The following is a 19,085-nucleotide window of genomic DNA, read 5'->3' on the forward strand; positions in this document are numbered from 1 at the left end:
TTGTTTGTTTGTTGTTTAACATCGCAATCCAGCAATATGACGGCGGTGTCTAAAAATCGAGTCTGGAACAGACAATCCAGTGATTTATATCGTGAGCATCGATCTTCACAATTGGGATACGACGTCATGCTACCAACCAAGTCGCCGATCCTGACCACCCGATCCCGTTATTCGCCTCTTACGACAAGCATAGTCGCCTGTTGCTGAAGACCTATTCCACCCAAGGTCTTCACGGCTCCCTACATATTAAACCTGATTAGGCCGAGAATGTTGAATGTTGGATATTACGACAGTCCTCTAAGTAGTGACCATTTTTGTGGCCAAATGCGACTCAAATCTATGATTGGCGACCTAGATTTATCTACTGCCGCTACTTAGCTACCAAAAAGTAAACACAACTGGCAACAACATCTGTTGGTTTCTATAAACTTAGTTTGGGCTCCTAAAATATCCATGTTAGGGGCCGCTTAGCTCCCTAATAAAAAAAAGGAACAAAGATGACTGGTACGGTGACTTCGTACGTTGAGAGAGACCTGACAAGAACTTTAGCATGGAGAATCAGTAGCCCAATTCGCGGAAACTGTCGACGTCAAGTGGGACCTCCGTTCCAGAAACTGAATTTACGGCTGCTTCCCTTTGACTGACGTACCGTACGGTAATCATGGCATTCATTGTTTTTTTATTTGTTGTTTTATGCGCGTCGCAGTTAGCAATTTTCCAGATTTATGTAATCCAAAATCTAACAATGGCCAAGCAAACGCGGTTTAAGATACGCGAGTTAACAGAGGCACACGTGTACATAAGCATTGTTGGCGTAATGCAGTGTCGCGCTACAGGTATCGTACGTAACTCCCATACTTTAGAGTTACGACTGTCGTTGCGCTACGATCGCTTTGTGGAATGGACCCCAGACGCCATTGCTGATGTCATGTTGGCACTGTCACATATAGGTATGGCGTCTCGAAACTGCACCACATTCTGATTTTACGAAACTTGCGTCAGAGGTGACGTTTTCCGTCGCTCTGGTTTGAGAGTGGATGAGCTTATTCCCGTAAAGGGGCCACCGGCCCATTATGCGAGTACAGTACAATGACATGATAAGACTCAACCTCTGGAGCGCCTTACAATTATACAGATGCATCTTGAAACAAAAGTTTACAACGCTTTTTCATACCAATGAAAATACATTTTGCTTAACAATTTTTGACAAATATACTGCGTGACGATAGCAAATGTTGAAAATTGAATATAAATTTTATACTCAGAAATACGTTGATAGAATGTTACATCTGAAGTCATGATAAAATGGACATAAGAGACAAAAAAGATACTCAGCGTCAATTACTGGTATTACACACAGTGGACAAAGCCGCTCTGGTTTGAGAAATTAATGCATTGTCAAGCTCATTAAAATTAGATCTTTTACTCCGACCCGATAACCATTCACGCAGAGAGGTACCGTATCGGAGTAAAAGAGGTGCGTTCTGACATTCGTTTCAGAATGAAGCGAACACATTCAATTATCTGTATGTATACACTGTCATTGGCTGAATGATTGGTTATTGTTTGCTCACCCAATCTCATTAAAATCAGATCCTAGTTCTCGCTACTGCTAAACAAAGATCTGAGGACATCCCATTACGGGTCACGTCAGACCGACCTACGCGGATTCATACAGTTTGCACATCGGTTTTTCGATTCATACCTCAATGAACCGAAGAAAATACCCAGTCAATCCTTAAATGAGACCAGGTGTTCGCGAAAAGGTGAGCATGTCCTGCCCCACGCAGGAAGAATAAACCATGAGGGCACAGCCCCGAGTGGTTTATTCTCCCTGCAGTGTTTTATTGTACGATAAACACAATGAGTCCTTTATTCTTCCCCGCCCTTAAGGCGGGGAAGTATACGGGAAACGTTAAATTTGTAGCATGGATGTCGACATGTTGGTTTATTTGAAATTTCAAGCCACGCATTTACGGAAACAAAACATACAAATCATGGGCGTGGAATGTTGATGCTGTTCTTTTTCAGCAATAAGAGATGCTTCAAAATCGTCTTAATGTAGTTGATTGATGCATCTGACCGTTTCTGGTCATTAGCTGACATTATTAAACCATTCATGTGTAATCCGATGTCCTTTTTTCCTCAAGGACTAATTTTCCTTTTTTCACGGTGTATACAAAAGAAGAACTGTGCTCCGGAGATCGTAAATAACAGCATAATAAAAAATATGTTCTGAATATGCTTATTCATGAACAACGACGACATCTCAATTTAAATGTAATATGGCTGAATTCAACATTCTACATACCACACTTTTGATTGTTTGGATGCTCATGTTCACTGGAAATATTTGGAATAGTTATATTCCGTATTTTGAATTAAACCAGTCCCCCGGTTTTTTTTAATCAGTGCAACGCACATAGCCACATGTGAAACGTTTGGTAGCAAAGTCAAAGCAAAATCGGAGTAGTGTGTCGGCGAATTTGCATCAAGGCTGTAGTATTTTTCAACCGTTTAATGGAATTCAATTTACAGCCGTAGCTCTGGTCACTCATATATTTTGTGTCCCATGGCTCAAATCTATTTGTGTCTGTAACGTGTTCCACTGACCTCGATAATCTGTTGGATGAAGGCACAGCTCTCTACAGTCACATAGTTAACACCGAAGGCTATGAGGGGTATTTAGGTCACAATCAATTTTATGGCTCCGTCACGGGTGCTCCAAATATTGAAGCAGGGAAAACAAATTTCATAGAATCATTTCAAAAAGCAATATTGATATCCCCGTTACTTTTGGTAACTTTTAATGATGTCTCCATTGCAATTTTTACGGATTTTGATTCGTATGCATTTTTTAATTCTCATCAGCGGAATGGTTTGGGTCAGGAATGCTTCTCGTAAGAGGCGACAAACGGGATCGGATGGCCAGGCTTTGGTTGATGCATGGAATCGATACCAATTGCGTGGATCGATGCTCATGATATTAGGCACTGGATTGTCTGGTCCAGACTCGATTATTTACAGAACGCCGTCATATAGCTGGAATATTGCTGAGTGCGGCGTTAAACGACAAACCAATCAATCACCATCATATGAACTCAAACCAGTACATAGAAAAAAACCAAGTAACTCAACTCATGATCACAATTACTATTCTTTGAAAGAAAGAAAAACAAAAAAGGAAACTGACCAAAAAACGTAAAACAAGAGACGAGGAATCTCCGTTATTGATTAGTCCCCGTATTGAAATGTTCTCCAACTACGTGATAATATTTTGAGTTGTGACCAATAGACCTTATCTAGTATGACTTTTTTGCAATATGGAGACCTTAGTATTTTCATTTACATTATTATAACCAAATGCCAAGTCAGGCTCGCCGATTTGGTCGATGCATAACATCATATTGCAATTGCGTAGTTCGATGCTCTTGGTGTCAATCACTGGATGATCTGGTCCAGACTTGATTATTTACAGACCGCCGTCATATGGCTGGAATACTGCTGAGTGCGGCGTTAAACAAGGAACTATTTTTAAATAGACCTACCCTATGCAAATGTATCAACTGTATTGCCCAATACTCACAACAGCGTTGTGTTATTTGTGGTTTATATAATTATGCTCCTTCATGCCTTTCAGTAACATCATAATTATGCGTTTGTGAGGCATCACATATGGCGGGGAACTTTGATGCTCTGCATCAATGTTTTCTTGTATCTTATATGAGATATAAACATTATGTTCAGCATAAATCGCGAAGAACAATGAAGAACGAAGCATGGCTTATTTCACGATAAAACATTGTTCTATCATGACGTCATTTCTGGAGATTCGAACATGCGCTCGCAACTTGATGACGTCGTAAAGAGGACGACGTTATTTTTTAAAGGGAAGTATCTTTTGAGTTGTTCCCCATAGATGTAGCTGGATGGATATGACAATCGGTATTGGGAGAAACGATGCAGATAATCGACGTAAAAACTGTTAGAATATCAAACTTAAACCACCTGTACATTGAATGGAGTTGTCCAACATTGCCGAGGTCGGATTGTATTCAGGGTGTCATCAACATTTTGTACAGCCTTTTTTCAGGATGTCAATAAAATATATATGCTTTAAAAACATTTACCCGTATTTAAATAATGATGACTCCCACAATATAAACATTGGGAATGTCAGACAAGTCAATTTTATGCACAGGTGGATATTTCCTGGATGTTCTCACGAGTGAAAATATCTCCCATTCCCCCGTCACGAGATTTTACGTGACGTATTGAATATCCTATTTATTATATACTTTTTATGTAGGTTTCTAAAGGGAAATTAAATTCTTTCATTACAAATGTAAAACATTGAAACGTAAATTCTCCCTACCTAACACACAGGGACGGTTCACCACCTCTTGTATTTGCGACTTAAAAAGTAGTTTCTTGTTTAAAAATTCTTAAACAATATAAACAAAAGTATCTTACAATATTTAGGGTCACAAAATTTTTTAACCATACATTTAGATAAGATCAATAACAAAATCAACTTCAACAGAAAATATCCTTGAAAACTAGGAGGCCGCTCTTGGAAGCGAAAGAACAACCGCTGGTCAATTAACGAAAATGGCGCTTTGCGAAACGAAGAGTCTCGTTTGACGAGTTAAATGAAAAATTTACAGTTTATAACGAAACATTTTCGAGAGAATAACAAACCACAAGAAGTGATATTAACCCCATTAACGATCATCCGTCATTATTTTGTCTTTTGAATGCCGAAATAACGTCAAAATGACGTCAACCGTTTGTGTACAGGTGAGACACTTACGATAAAGGGAGACAATTTAAGGGGAGGTAACTCTTATATGACAATAGTTCCGTCAAAGTGTTATATGTTCACTGCAATGAAAATATCACTTTTCTCAACTTCAGAAAACTCGTCTTTCACAACGAAGTATATAATAAAATGTTTTATCGTGAAATAAACCATGCTTCGTTTTTAAAATTATTTGCTGTCTTATAATTATATATATCTAGGCCGTAGTTAAATAAATAAGATTATTCATTTCTTATTCAAGTTACCTTGCACAAGGAAAAAGGTGGGCTGGCTGGCTACGGCACTGTATATTGATACTGGACAATCCGTTTACCCACGGAGATTCGTACCAAACGAAAATGGCTAATCCGTACTTAAACTCTGTTTAAACTATATGTTACAGAAGAGCAGCTACTTTTCAGAAGCTGCAGGTAAGAATACAAATGATTAATGTTTCAAATCATATATAGTTTCATTGCGAATGGATTCGCATTTTGGGTACGAGTCATCCAGTTGATTAGGTACGAGTACACCCGTGACGATCTGGGTTAGAATATCTTCAGCTACCCTTGCTTGTCGATAGAGGCGACTAACGGGATCGGGTGGTCAGGCTCGTTGACTTGATTGATGCATGTCATCGTAATTAACCCAATTGCATGGATAGATGCTTGTGATATTAATCACTGGATTGTCTGGTCCATACTCGATTACCTACAGCTGAGAGCGGCGTTAAGCAATCAAACAAAAGGTACGAGTGCGTACGGTTAAAGCAACAGTTGCCATGGGTACGAGTCGGCCAAAAGAGTTTATATATATATAATCACTGATATTAGCCGGTATATATTCAAATTGTCAATCTTGAACTTGGTTTTCTCGTAATGCGATGCAAAAATAAGCGTTTTTTGTCTATAACCACAACATTTAACACGCCGGTTCTCGTTACAGCTTTATCAGAAACGGCACCATATTGATATTTCCCTTCATCGCAGTGTGTCCGAAAGAGAACTCGTATGTCTTGTATTTCTTGGCGGTCTGCAAGAGTAAACCTTCACCGCGCGACTGCCAAGCTCCTCACAGCGATAGTCCGTCCGCGGAGCTCTCTATACTGTTACCGAGAGTGTAACGAAGGTGTCACGCGCTGGGAAGGAGCTTGCGCGACTGCCGCGATAGACTGGCAAGCTCCTTCCCAGCGCGTGACACCTTCGTTACGCTCTCGGTAACAGTATAGAGAGCTCCGCGAACGGACTATCGCTGTGAGGAGCTTGGATAGACTGGTTCCCGTTCGTTCCTTGGAAAGCGGAGCAAGAGCAGCGACAACAAGCGGAGGATCCGGGAGCCAGTCTACTGTCACGACCGACTGACATCGAGCATTGTCGCCCCATTCCGTAACCTGGTCACGCATGCGAGCATTGTACGTAATTTAAAGTTCTGCCAACAGGCCTTGCAAACTGTCACAATGGTGCAAGCAAGAAAATGGATTTACGCCCACGAATTTGAAGATCAGCCACGAACATCGAACCTGCAACTTGTGACTGAAAACATTTCGGACACATTACAAGACGAAGGTAAAAATAAGATATGTGTTGGCCTACAATCGGCCTGAAACTTGGTTGGTTGGTTGTTTTACGCCGCACTCAGCAATATTTCAGCTATATGACGGCGGTCTGTAAATAATCGAGTCTGGACCAGACAATACAGTGATCGATATCATGAGCATCGATCCATGATAACTTTTAAGTCGATATGATTTCCTTATGTTACTAATTCAAATAAAATTCCATCTAGGCTAATCGTGCATTTGAACACATTCTTCCTGTCAAACCGTAGCAGAGATTCATGTCTGTCGCTCAAGCTGTTGTTTGTAAAGGGATCAAATTACACATTCTGTTCACGCCTGGATCTGTGTGAATCCCATTGTAAATGAGCATCCATATATGTGCAATCTGACATCATGGTTGTGTTACAGTGTGTATATTGTGAATGGGATTATAGTCACATTCAAGGATCGAACTACTAAATGAATATTTGAATTAGTAATATTAGTATTATTAAATGAATTAATATTACCAGACTTTCTGAATGGTTTTGTCATATAACAATGATTATTAAATCAAATATCAAATTAGTAATTCTGGTAAATGGAGTAATATTATGCTACACTCAACAATATTCCATCTAACATGTCTAAGTGATCTGACGGTCTGTGGATAAATAAAGTCTTAAATTTAAGTTGTCATGACATTACATTGTCACGCGCAATTTAAGTTGTCATTACATTACATAGTCACATGCAATTAAAGTTGTCATTACATTGACATAGTGACACACAATTTAATTCGTCATTACATTGACAGCGACACAGTTTAAGTTGTCATTACATTGACATAGCGACACACAGTTTAAGTTGTCATGACATTGACATAGCGACACACGGTTTAAGTTGTCATTTCATTGACATAGCGACACACAGTTTAAGTTGTCATTACATTGACATAGCGACACACAGTTTAAGTTGTCATGACATTGACATAGCGACACACAGTTTAAGTTGTCATGACATTGACATAGTGACGCACAGTTTAAGTTGTCATGACATTGACAGTGACACAATTTAAGTTGTCATTACATTGACATAGTTACTCACAATTTAAGTTGTCATGACATTGACAGTGACTCACAGTTTAAGTTGTCATGACATTGACAGTGACACAATTTAAGTTGTCATTACATTGACATAGTGACTCACAATTTAAGTTGTCATGACATTGGCAGTGACACAATTTAAGTTGTCATGACATTGACAGTGACTCACAGTTTAAGTTGTCATGACATTGACATAGTGACACACAGTTTAAGTTGTCGTGACATTGACAGTGACTCACAGTTTAAGTTGTCATGACATTGACAGTGACTCACAGTTTAAGTTGTCATCACATTGACACAGTGACTCACAGTTTAAGTTATCATCACATTGACACAGTGACCCACAATGTAAGTTGTCATGCTGCTCTGATTGTGGGACCGGCCTGTGTTACAGAGGTGCTGTGTGAGGCTGTCTTCCTGTCTGTGGATCCCTACATGAGGTACGTGTTACTTTACCCACACCTCTTCAAAATATATCTCATATTAATATCAACATGTTGATTTCATCTTTTTTTCTCAGATGGTCCATGAGCATATTATATATTGTCCATTGTCGTGCCAATTCATGTTTGACACTTTTGATAACATTCCATAAGCAAGTCTAGGTCTGCTGAAACATGTTTTGTGACCTGAAAACAAGGAGCCCTTTATGACTTCCAAATGTCAAGAGCATGCACAGTTTACAGACATAAGATTTAATCTTCATCGTCAAAAACTGGCCTCCACAGGTGATGTTGCTTTGATGATGTCAAGTGAGATATTGCCTCAATGAAACTGCATCACAATTCTTTGCCGACCATTGTGATGTCATCCGTTAGTCAGTCCCATGATGTCACAATCAAATGACATCATTAATCTCACTGAGCTGGTTAGCTGTACTTTTTTATTTCAAGACACAAGTTCATACTGTTTTCTAACTTAAAAAGTTTAAAGAATGAATTTGGATGAAAAGAAGAACCTCATCCTTGTGTCGTTTGATATCAAATATATGTCGATACGCCTTGGAGGTTTAAACTTTTGTCAACTCAAGTGAGAAACTCAGGTGAGACACTCGGGTGAGACATTCAGGTGAGACACTTGGGTGAGTTTCTCTGTGTACCAACCTCATCAAACTTGAGCCTAATTCCTAGTGTGCTCTACCAAGAACTCTCTGTGTTCCAGGCTCTTCAAGGTGGCTGTGGGAGACGTGATGCAGGGGGAGCAAGTGGCCAGGTAGGTGGATGCTGAGGTGTGGAACTAGCTTCTTCATCAACCACAACATGGTTTAGATCTGCTTAGATTTGTGTCAATGAAAAATGGTGGGGTCTGATACCTATACTATTACTAATTTACTGCACAACCGGCATCTTCCCGAGGCAAGGCGTTAACTGACTTTAAAAGTCCAGTTTCCACCCTTGCCAAACTAGCCTGGAATTTCTGGGCTCTATCGTAGATCTCGATCCACCAGTGGCTATTACGAGTTAGGTCCCTTATATATCCCTCCTATTGACCAATCAGATTCCACCTCTCATATCACTTGCATTTGCTTCAAACAAAATGGCGGTGCCCAGTGATCTGATCGATAATCAAGATCTATATTGTAATAAAATGGGTCTGACTTCGCGAAGTGCATCAAATCACGTGAGCACCTTGATTAATAACATGAAAAGATTTGGAAAATATATGTTGACGCTTAGTTGACTGTACGGATGCTTTGCAAATACTACAATCAACTGAAATCTGCACTGCAGTTTACAAACCGGATGATGATTTTGTACGTGATTTTGATTGGACTGTGCACAGACTCCATCCAAATTATTGCTCCAGCCTAGTTCTGCAAGTGTTGGCACTGGACTTTTATAGACAGTTAACTCCTTTGCCTCGGGAAGATGCACAACCCAACAAAGGTACTGTACCATTAACCTCATTATTGTTATCATGGTCAAAAGAGCTGGTTAACAATGAGGATTGGATGGTCACAATGTGTGACCTGGTTGATTCAGTGATAGTGTGTCAGTGTACACCCGTACTGTGAATAATAGCTCATGCCATCAACCACTGGTTTCGTTGGACCAGACTCAAATTGGTACAAGCTACAATATTTGCTGACTGTGGCATAAATATTAACTTCAACACCTACCCAAGTCAAAAAGTTAGTTTACCTGACACATAAACCCAAGTCATTCTAGTTTGTTTATTAGACATGATTAATTGACTGAAAATTTCATGTTATATTCCTGAGACAACATGCTTTTCTTCTGCTTTTATTGATAACAATGGCACACTGATACTGTAAGCTATGAGCGTGTGATGTTTGTTCCGACCCGTTAAGACCCAGGGTAGAACGGGTCTTCTGCAACCCATGCTTGCCGTAAAGGGCGAGATCGGGTGGTCAGGCTCGCTGACTTAGTTAATCCCAATGATGTCAAACAAACAAACAAACAAACAAACAAACTAATGATGTTTGTTCCAGAGTGACAGCCAGCAAGAGTGACAGTTTCGCTGTAGGGACGATGGTCCTAGCCAAGCTTGGCTGGCGGACACACACCATCGTGTCGGATACATCCATCCTGGAACAGTTACCTCCCCTTGGAGAACTCTCAGCATCCCTTGCTCTTGGAGCTGTCGGCATGCCAGGGTAATATCTGTATGAAGCTTTCTGTCTGTTTACTAAAGGATGCTAAGGAAACGTCCCTGAGGCTCTGGGATGGACGAGGTTCCCTGACCTCATGACTCTGGTCTGGAGAGTTGACTCAGATGGACATTGGGTGGTCAGCTTATGTGACTTTTAAGGACCCGTGAAGATTCCGGGGTAGAATATGTCTTCAGCAACCCATGCTTGCCGTAAAAGGCGACTATGCTTGTCGTAAAAGGCGACTAATAGGATCGGGTGGTCAGGCTCGCTGACTTGGTTGATGCATATCATCGATCCCAATTGCATGGGTCGATGCTCATGATATTAATCACTGGATTGTCTGGTCCAGACTCGATTATTTACAGACTGCCGTCATATAGCTGGAATATTGCTGAGTGCAGCGTTAAACAACAAACAAACAAACAAACAAATTATTAATCTACAGTTGTAGGTTATAAACGGCAAATTGCAGTTCCTACAAAATTCTCAGTGTGTGTGACATTAGATGTGCAAAAGCAAGATAGAAATCAACCTAGAGGGTGTAGATCAAGTTTTGGTTAGAACAGAATGCTTGAAATTTGGCACTTCATTATTGCTGACTGTGACGTCAATTCTTTTGCATGACAATGATCAATAAGGCATCAAAATATACTTCTCAACATTTGCTAAGGACTCAAATAGCAAGGCTTGATTTAGCTATATAAAACATGCAACAGTGCAACCTATTATTGAAAAATGCAAGCTTATGTTTATATCTACATGCGCCAAGTGCATGTCCAAATCTGTCAAAGATGACTTTGCAGGGTCATTGAACACATATTGAGTTCATATTTAGCATTAACTTGCAGGTCTGCATTGACAATTTTAATGTACACACATACAGAATACTGAAACTTATTATTGGTCGATATATAGATATATGATGATTCTTCTGAATTGATATATCAGTTACACCCCTAGCTTGTGTTTACTGTTGTGTGTGTCATGGCTTGAGGGTAAATACATGTAGAAGTTCCAAGCTGTCAATTGTCTCCTGTGAAGTTATGTGTAATAAATAGTAGGGCTGCAACAAATACATTATGAGGCGAATACGATTCGTATCATGAATATAGGGTAACGAATCCGAATATTTATTCACAAATACAATAACAAGTCATCAGTTGATGTATTATTTATGATATTCAGTGAAACAATAACAAAATAAACTATTTGACATGGTTTGTTAATTATTTATTTATAATACATTTATATACTGCACTATCCAGGTACTAGTATCTGCTCAATTGTGACAATGACCAGTGTCTTCGAAGAAATGTATGCATATGATATGTTCTTATGGATATTTTATGGGTCAGGGTATGTAAATGCACATGACTGCATATTCATAAATATTCGATTCTAGTGATCATGAATAACAAATTCAATTCATGAATGGATATGGTTCAATTAACCGAATATGCAAGTGAATCGTAACAGCCCTAATGAATAGGTACTTGAGGAGCAGTTCAATATAAACATGTCAGATTAAACCCGTGAAGATCTGGGGTAGAATAGGTCTTCAGCAACCCATGCTTGCCGTAAAAGGCGACTATGCTTGTCATAAGAGGTGACTAACGGGATCTGGTCGCTTACTTGGTTGATGCATGTCATCGATCCCAATTGCGTGGATCGATGCTCATGATGTCAATCACTGGATTGTCTGGTCCAGACTCGATTATTTACAGACGTCATATAGCTGGAATACTGCTGAGTGCGGCGTTAAGCAACAAACAAACATGTCAGATTAAGTTATATTCCAGGCCATGTATTGTGGGTTTCAATCCTGTTCACCCGGGTTATATTTCTAGGTTTGTTAGCACCATACTCATCATGTCAGGCTTTCCTACCACACAATTCTGACATGCCATGATCTAACTGAATGCTGTTGAAAGCGTCATAATATCACACTCACTCACTCGTGTGTCCCCAGCATGACTGCCTACTTCGGGGTGGAAGACATCTTGAAGCCGGTGGAAGGAGAGACTGTCCTGGTGAACGCTGCTGCAGGCGCTGTCGGCAGTGTTGTTGGTCAGATTGCAAAAATAAAGGTATCATTCACATATAACTCCATGATTCTAGCCTAGTAGCCTCTTATTGTCAGTCATCTTCCCTAGGCAAGTGAGTTAACTGACTATAAAAGTCCAGTTTCCACCCTTGCCGAACTTGGCTGGTATTATGGAGTTGCATTTTGGCTGGACTAACGAGTCTATGCATAGTCCAATCAAAATCGCGCACTGAAATCTAATCCGGTTCGTTAAGTGTCATGCAGATTTTGGTCGACTGCAGGATTTGCAAAGCATGTGCACCGCTATCTCGGTGTCAACAGATATTTTCTAAATCTTTTCATGTTTTTAATCAAGGTGCTCACGTGATTTGATGCACTTTGCGTTGTAAGACTCGTTTTATCACAATATAGATCTTGATTATCGATTAGACCGTCTTGACTGGGCGCCACTGTTTTGTTTGAAGCAAATGCAAGCAATACGAGAGGTTGAATCTGATTGGTTAATAGGAGAGGCACAGAAAGGACATAACTCGTAATAGCCACTGGTGGCGCTCGTATCGAGCCCAGGAATTCCAGCCTAGTTCGGCAAGGGTGGAAACTGGACTTTTAAAGTCAGTTAACTCTCTTGCCTCGGGAAGATGATTGTCAGTTAACACCCTTGCCTCATGAAGATGCCTAAGCATATAGATCATTGCTTCAGCTTTCAGTCACTGGTTTATCTGGTCCAGACTTGTTTCTTTCAAGGTTGCTGTGAAATAAATGTAGTATCGCTGACTGGCATAACTCAACATTCCTTCACTGAATCAACTGGCTGACTGTGTCATATTAATATCATTGACATTAAAACAGCATTTGTAAGTAATATAGATTCTCTTGCATTGTAGGGCTGCAAAGTGATTGGCTATGCAGGAACTAAGGAGAAATGTGATTGGCTGAAAAATGAACTTGGGTTTGATGCAGTATTTAACTATAAGGAAACCACGGTGTCAGACAGCATCAAAGAGGCGGCCCCTGAAGGTGTGGATTGCTACTTTGACAATGTGAGTACTTTGACGATGTGAGTACTTTGACGATGTGAGTACTTTGACAGTGTGAGTACTTTGACGATGTGAGTACTTCAACAATGTGAGTACTTTGACAATGTGAGTACTTTGACGATGTGAGTACTTCGACAGTGTGAGTACTTTGATGATGTGAGTACTTTGACGATGTGAGTACTTTGACAGTGTGAGTACTTTGACGATGTGAGTACTTTGATGATGTGAGTACTTTGACGATGTGAGTACTTTGATGATGTGAGTACTTCGATGATGTGAGTACTTTGACAATGTGAGTTTTTTAACAATGTGAGTACTTTGATGATGTGAGTACTTTGATGATGTGAGTACTTTGACAATGTGAGTACTTTGACAATGTGTGTACTTTGACAATGTGAGTACTTCGACAGTGTGAGTACTTCGACAGTGTGAGTACTTTGATGATGTGAGTACTTTGACAATGTGAGTACTTTGACAATGTGAGTACTTCGACAGTGTGAGTACTTCGACAGTGTGAGTACTTTGACGATGTGATTACTTTGACAGTGTGAGTACTTTGACAGTGTGAGTACTTTGACAGTGTCAGTATTTTGACGATGTGAATACTTCGACAGTGTGAGTTCTTTGATAATGTGGGTACTTGGACAGTGTGAATACTTCGACAATGTGAGTACTTCGACAATGTGAGTACTTCGACAGTGTGAGTACTTTGACAGTGTGAGTACTTTGACAGTGTGAGTACTTTGATGATGTGAATACTTCGACAGTGTGAGTACTTTGATAATGTGAGTACTTCGACGATGTGAATACTTCGACAATGTGAGTACTTCGACAATGTGAGTTCTTCGACAGTGTGAATTTCGTTTTCTTCCCAAGTCTAGTTTTGTTTGATAAACCACTTGCAGTCCTTAATGGTCTGACTGCCTGCATGGTCTAGTGAATTGAGCATCTGCCCAGAGAGCAGAAGGACAGTGGTTCCCTGCCCGCTCATACAGAAAACGTTAAAAGATGGTTCTTGTTGTTACCCTGCCTGGCACTCGGCCTTAAGGTGATAAATCAAGGACTGGCAGGTTTGGAATCACGTTTCGATACTGTGGACAGGTTGGAGTTAACTTATGGTGTCTACCCCTCCTTTGTTTGGAATTATTAGAATATTCACATGCATTTGACCACAGCCCTAAGAAGTTCCAGGTTAGACCACGTCACCAGCAATCTATGCTTTCCCTAACAGGCGATTATGCTTGTAGTAAAAGGTGACTAACAGGATCAGGTGGTCAGACTTGCTGACTTGGTTGATGCTTTTCATTGTTTTCCCAATGGCATGGATCGATGCTCATGATGTCAGTCACTGGATTGTCCTGTCCAGACTTGATTATGTACAGACCGTCACATATAGCTTGAATATTACAGTATGCGGCATAAAACAACAAACATAGAACACAATTAGATTTTTTCATCCAATTATTTAAAAAAAAGTTAGGAATGGAGGAAATTTATTGGTGTTTCTTAAAATAGTCGTTTTCAAGGCATCTGTGTATATGTCCTATGAACTGATGTGAATCGAATGACACATGTTTCTTTGTACAGAATTGTGGTTCTGTAACTAGCAGTATGGAAGGGAACTGAAGTGTTTTGTCAAGTTTAAATAAAAGTTGCCATTGTAAATGTTGAAAGCTACTGGTACTTGTTTGTGTAAAGATATCTTTGTACATAAAAAAGACAAATATTTACAAATAATGGGATAACTACTTGACTTGGGGAGAGTTTATTTGTTTGTTTGTTGTTTATTGCTCCATTCAGCAATGTTCCAGCTATATGGCAGTGGTCTGTAAATAATCGCGTCTGGACGAGACAATCAAGTTATTGACATCATGGGCATCGATCTACGCAGTTGCGATACGATGACATGCATCGACCAAGTCAGCAATTAGATCTTCACAGGTCACCTTGGGGAGAGAGCACCATATGTTATAGATGTGATGTTGCAGGTTGGTGGTGAGTTTTCCAGCACTGTGTTGTTCAACATGAAGCAGGGCGGTCGTGTGGCAGTGTGTGGTCAGATTGCCGCGTACAGGTACGACGGCAAACCACAGACAGGTGAGTAGTGGGCACCCCATTCTGATGCCTTGTCAGCAGATCTTGAAAACTCTTTTTTGTCAATGGATTGTCATTAGATCAATCTTATGTTGAAATAGATTGTTACATTTTATAATAAGGAAAAGACAAAATATTATCCTATACTTATTGAATTTGATGATTGTCATGGTGTTGATTGATTATTTAAGTGAGTCTTACTCATCATACAGCAACAATAAATTTAATAAGGAAGAGAATTTATAGATGTCAACTTCTTTATTATGAGGAACACAATGTTTCAGAGTATATGTTAAGAGTGCTTCTGTGTGTGCATGTACTTGTCTTGTCCTCCGCTGTATGGGCAGATGCAGGCACCCAATAAGCGTCCTCCACTGTTGTGTAGCAGGCCCTCTGGTGTATGGGCAGATGCAGGCACCCAATAAGCATCCTTCACTGTTGTGTAGCAGGCCCTCTGGTGTATGGGCAGATGCAGGCACCCAATAAGCATCCTTCACTGTTGTGTAGCGGGCCCCCTGGTGTATGGGCAGATGCAGGCATCCAATAAGCATCCTCCACTGTTGTGTAGCAGGCCCTCTGGTGTATGGGCAGATGCTGGCACCCAATAAGCGTCCTTCAATGTTGTGTAGCAGGCCCCCTGGTGTATGGGCAGATGCAGGCACCCAATAAGCATCCTTCACTGTTGTGTAGCAGGTCCCCTGGTGTATGGGCAGATGCAGGCACCCAATAAGCATCCTTCACTGTTGTGTAGCAGGCCCTCTGGTGTATGGGCAGATGCAGGCACCCAATAAGCATCCTCCACTGTTGTTATGCAAGCCCTCTGGTGTATGGGCAGATGCAGGCATCCAATAAGCATCCTTCACTGTTGTGTAGCAGGCCCCCTGGTGTATGGGCAGATGCTGGCACCCAATAAGCGTCCTTCACTGTTGTGTAGCAGGCCCTCTGGTGTATGGGCAGATGCAGGCACCCAATAAGCGTCCTTCACTGTTGTGTAGGAGGCCCCCTGGTGTATGGGCAGATGCTGGCACCCAATTAGCTTCCTTCACTGTTGTGTTGCAGGCCCTCTGGTGTATGGGCAGATGCTGGCGAAGCAGCTCACTATGAGGGGGTTCATGTGCCGTACCTTCCAACACTGGCCAGAAGCGAAGTTACAGGTTATTGATTGGATCAAACAGGTAACTAACACATGATTCGGCTTCGTCTCTGTGGGGTTCCCTGTCATTTTAGGTCCCCAGCAACTGAGGAGACTAATTGCCTGGGGTGGTCAGGCTCGGTCACTCGGGTTATCAGGGATAGATATTAAGTTTATTTCACTTGTCAGCAAAAATGATGTGCTACAGAATTGCCATCCATCTAACCACCCATCTAACCACCTTCCTGATAGATGGCATTTTCCCCAGGCAAGAGAGTTAACTGACTATAAAAGTCCAGTTTCCACCCTTGCTGAACTAGGCTAGTATTATGGAGTTACATTTTGGCTGGACTAACGAGTCTATGCAAAGTCCTATCAAAATGAAATCTAATCCGGTTCATAAACTGTCATGCAGATTTCCGTCAATTGCAGGAATTGCAAAGCATGTTCACTCTCGTTTTCAGATATTTTCCAATTTGTTCATGCTTTTAATCAAGGTGCTCACGTGATTTGATGCATTTCGCGATGTAAGACCCGTTTTATCACAATATAGATCTTGATTATCGATCAGATCGTCTTGACTCGGCGCCACTAGTTTGTTTGAAGCAAATGCAAGAGATACAAGAGGTGGCATCTGATTGGTCCATAAGAGAGGCTTAGAAGGGACATAACTTGTAGTAGCCAGTGGTGGTGCTACGATCGGTAAAAATGGTAGTCCTCAAGGGAACGTCACTTGTCCTGCTACAGAGCTGCCAACTATCTAATGGCCAAATTAGTAATCCTCAAGGGAATGTCACTGTTCTTTTCTGAATTCTTAGACCAGCAGATTTATTTCGAAAACTGGTATAGCGTGTCATAGTACCCCAACGGTGTAGAATCTTGATCACAATATCCATCACTGGCATATCTGGTCCATACATTTCTGATGGGTCCAGCAATAACAGACTGTGAGGGAACATTTCTTGGACTAACATATTTCAGACAATTAGTGCTATTGAACATTCTGAAGACATTATGTCGTTGGTGCAAGAATCAATATTTGTATAAATTTTTACTTATCCGGCATTACTCATTCATGCATTCACTGCTTACCTTACACCAAAAGACAGCGCTCAGCGAGGGTCTTGGTAACAAAAAAGATGTTTCCGTTTTCACCTCCTGCCTTTTGCATGGACCTTTGCCGAGCGCTGTCTTATGTTGTTGTAAGGTAAGCAGTGAATACATTAAGGAGTAATGTAGGATAAGTATATAAATGTAAAAAATATTTAGATTTTACTAAAATTAATTTCTCAGATATCATGTCGGCTTTCCCTTGAATCAGAATGGATGTTTGCAGGTTTGTGATCCAACAGTAGGCCTAATTGTAAATGAAAAATGGTTTTGTTTGTCAAGAAATGGTGGTGCTTCCTTCGAGAAGCTGTCAAGTCAGTGTTAGATTCGGGGCGGTTGGGTAGCCCAGTGGTTAAAGCATTTGCTCGTCACTCCGAAGACCCGGGTTCGATTCCCGACATGGGTACAATGAAGCCCATTTCTGGTGTCCCCTGCTGTGATATTGCTGGAATATTGCTAAAAGCGGTGTAAAACCATACTCACTCACTCATTCAGTGTTAGATTCTCAGTGTGATTTGTTTTCAGGGCAAGATAAAGTATCGCGAAACAGTTACAGAAGGCTTCGAGAATATGGCTGAAGCTTTTGTGGGACTTTTCCATGGCGCAAACACTGGCAAAGCAATAGTGAAAGTGTGACACTGTGAGAAAGTACAGTTCCATCAAGAAGCTTTAGAAATACAACAAAGTCTGATACATGGAAGAGTTGGATATTAATAGTTATGGTGTTTTCAGTTGCCAAGTTTTTAACTTGATAGCAGTCCACTTTTCCCTAACGACGGGCTGCTATCTATTCTGTTGCTTTGTGACGTCATTGGCGTCATGTTTCTTGTTTGTGACAACATCATATATTATGTTCTATGACGGTGCTATTTGTAAATCAGTGACCTCCACGGTGATTTTTTTCCTCCATAATTTTTTATATTAATAATATTGATAAAGTCACGAACATGGTTTCTTGAATATATAATGTCTTTGCACATCACAATTGACAGTATATGGTCTCATATTTTGTCAGTAACAACGGTATATGGTCTCATATGGGGTTAGTAGTTCTGCTCTGATTGGTCAATCTCAGATTGAGCCATACGAAAAAACTATCCCGCCCCTCCCCCTCAAAACACATGGTCGTGGGGAGTAGTTGGATTGGTGACCATGTTCGGCTTGACTCCCTGAGAGTTTTCTACACTGAAGCACATGTTACATGCGGTGTCTCTTTTGGCATGTGGGGCGGTTGGGTAGCCTAGTGGTTAAAGCGTTCGCTCGTCACGCCGAAGACCCGGGTTCGATTCCCGACATGGGTACAATGTGTGAAGCCCATTTTCTGGTGTCCCCCGCCATGGTATTGCTGGAATATTGCTAAAAGTGGCGTAAAACCATACTCACTCACTCACTCACTCTTTTGGCATGAGACATATGAAATATGCCTCTGTTCACCCAGCAGTGAATGGGTACCCGGTAGGATGAGGTGTGACAAATTCTTCCAGCACCTCAAAAGGCATCTTGGGTTGTATACTAGGGCAGTTATGATTCACTCATGTATTCAGTGAATCGAACCGTTTCCCTGCATGAATTGAATTTGTTCTTTGTAGTCACTAGAATCGAATATTAAC

General features: G+C 40.8%; 1 protein-coding gene across 3 annotated transcripts; it reads left to right on the forward strand.

The window, feature by feature from the left end:
* Nucleotides 1–6,078: 6,078 nt before the first annotated feature.
* LOC124133092 (prostaglandin reductase 1-like) lies at nucleotides 6,079–18,562 on the forward strand. 3 transcript variants are annotated; one of them, XM_046497338.2, is made up of 9 exons: nucleotides 6,079–6,366; nucleotides 7,839–7,884; nucleotides 8,606–8,656; nucleotides 9,897–10,061; nucleotides 12,028–12,145; nucleotides 12,987–13,142; nucleotides 15,128–15,236; nucleotides 16,293–16,408; nucleotides 18,001–18,562. In XM_046497338.2, the coding sequence occupies exons 1-9, from the start codon at nucleotides 6,258–6,260 to the stop codon at nucleotides 18,109–18,111; spliced, it is 981 nt and encodes a 326-aa protein (XP_046353294.2). In that variant the 5' UTR covers nucleotides 6,079–6,257; the 3' UTR covers nucleotides 18,112–18,562. The 3 variants fall into 3 exon arrangements, with proteins under 3 accessions (XP_046353294.2, XP_048257754.1, XP_048257753.1); XM_048401797.1 differs by lacking the exons at nucleotides 16,293–16,408; nucleotides 18,001–18,562 and adding an exon at nucleotides 16,110–16,222 and having other exon boundaries at nucleotides 6,100–6,366; XM_048401796.1 differs by lacking the exons at nucleotides 16,293–16,408; nucleotides 18,001–18,562 and adding an exon at nucleotides 15,622–15,734 and having other exon boundaries at nucleotides 6,100–6,366.
* The last annotated feature ends 523 nt before the right edge of the window (nucleotides 18,563–19,085 follow it).

Source organism: Haliotis rufescens, unplaced genomic scaffold, assembly GCF_023055435.1.
Source record: "Haliotis rufescens isolate VD_foot unplaced genomic scaffold, xgHalRufe1.0.p SCAF_23, whole genome shotgun sequence".
NCBI lineage: Eukaryota > Metazoa > Mollusca > Gastropoda > Lepetellida > Haliotidae > Haliotis > Haliotis rufescens.

Coding starts and splice junctions, on each gene's coding strand:
- LOC124133092 (XM_046497338.2), top strand. CDS start 6,258: ATGGTGCAAGCAAGAAAATGGATTTACGCCCACGAATTTGAAGATCAG. Junction 10,062..12,027: donor GGAGCTGTCGGCATGCCAGG/GTAATATCTGTA, acceptor GTGTGTCCCCAG/CATGACTGCCTACTTCGGGG. Junction 13,143..15,127: donor TGGATTGCTACTTTGACAAT/GTGAGTACTTTG, acceptor GTGATGTTGCAG/GTTGGTGGTGAGTTTTCCAG.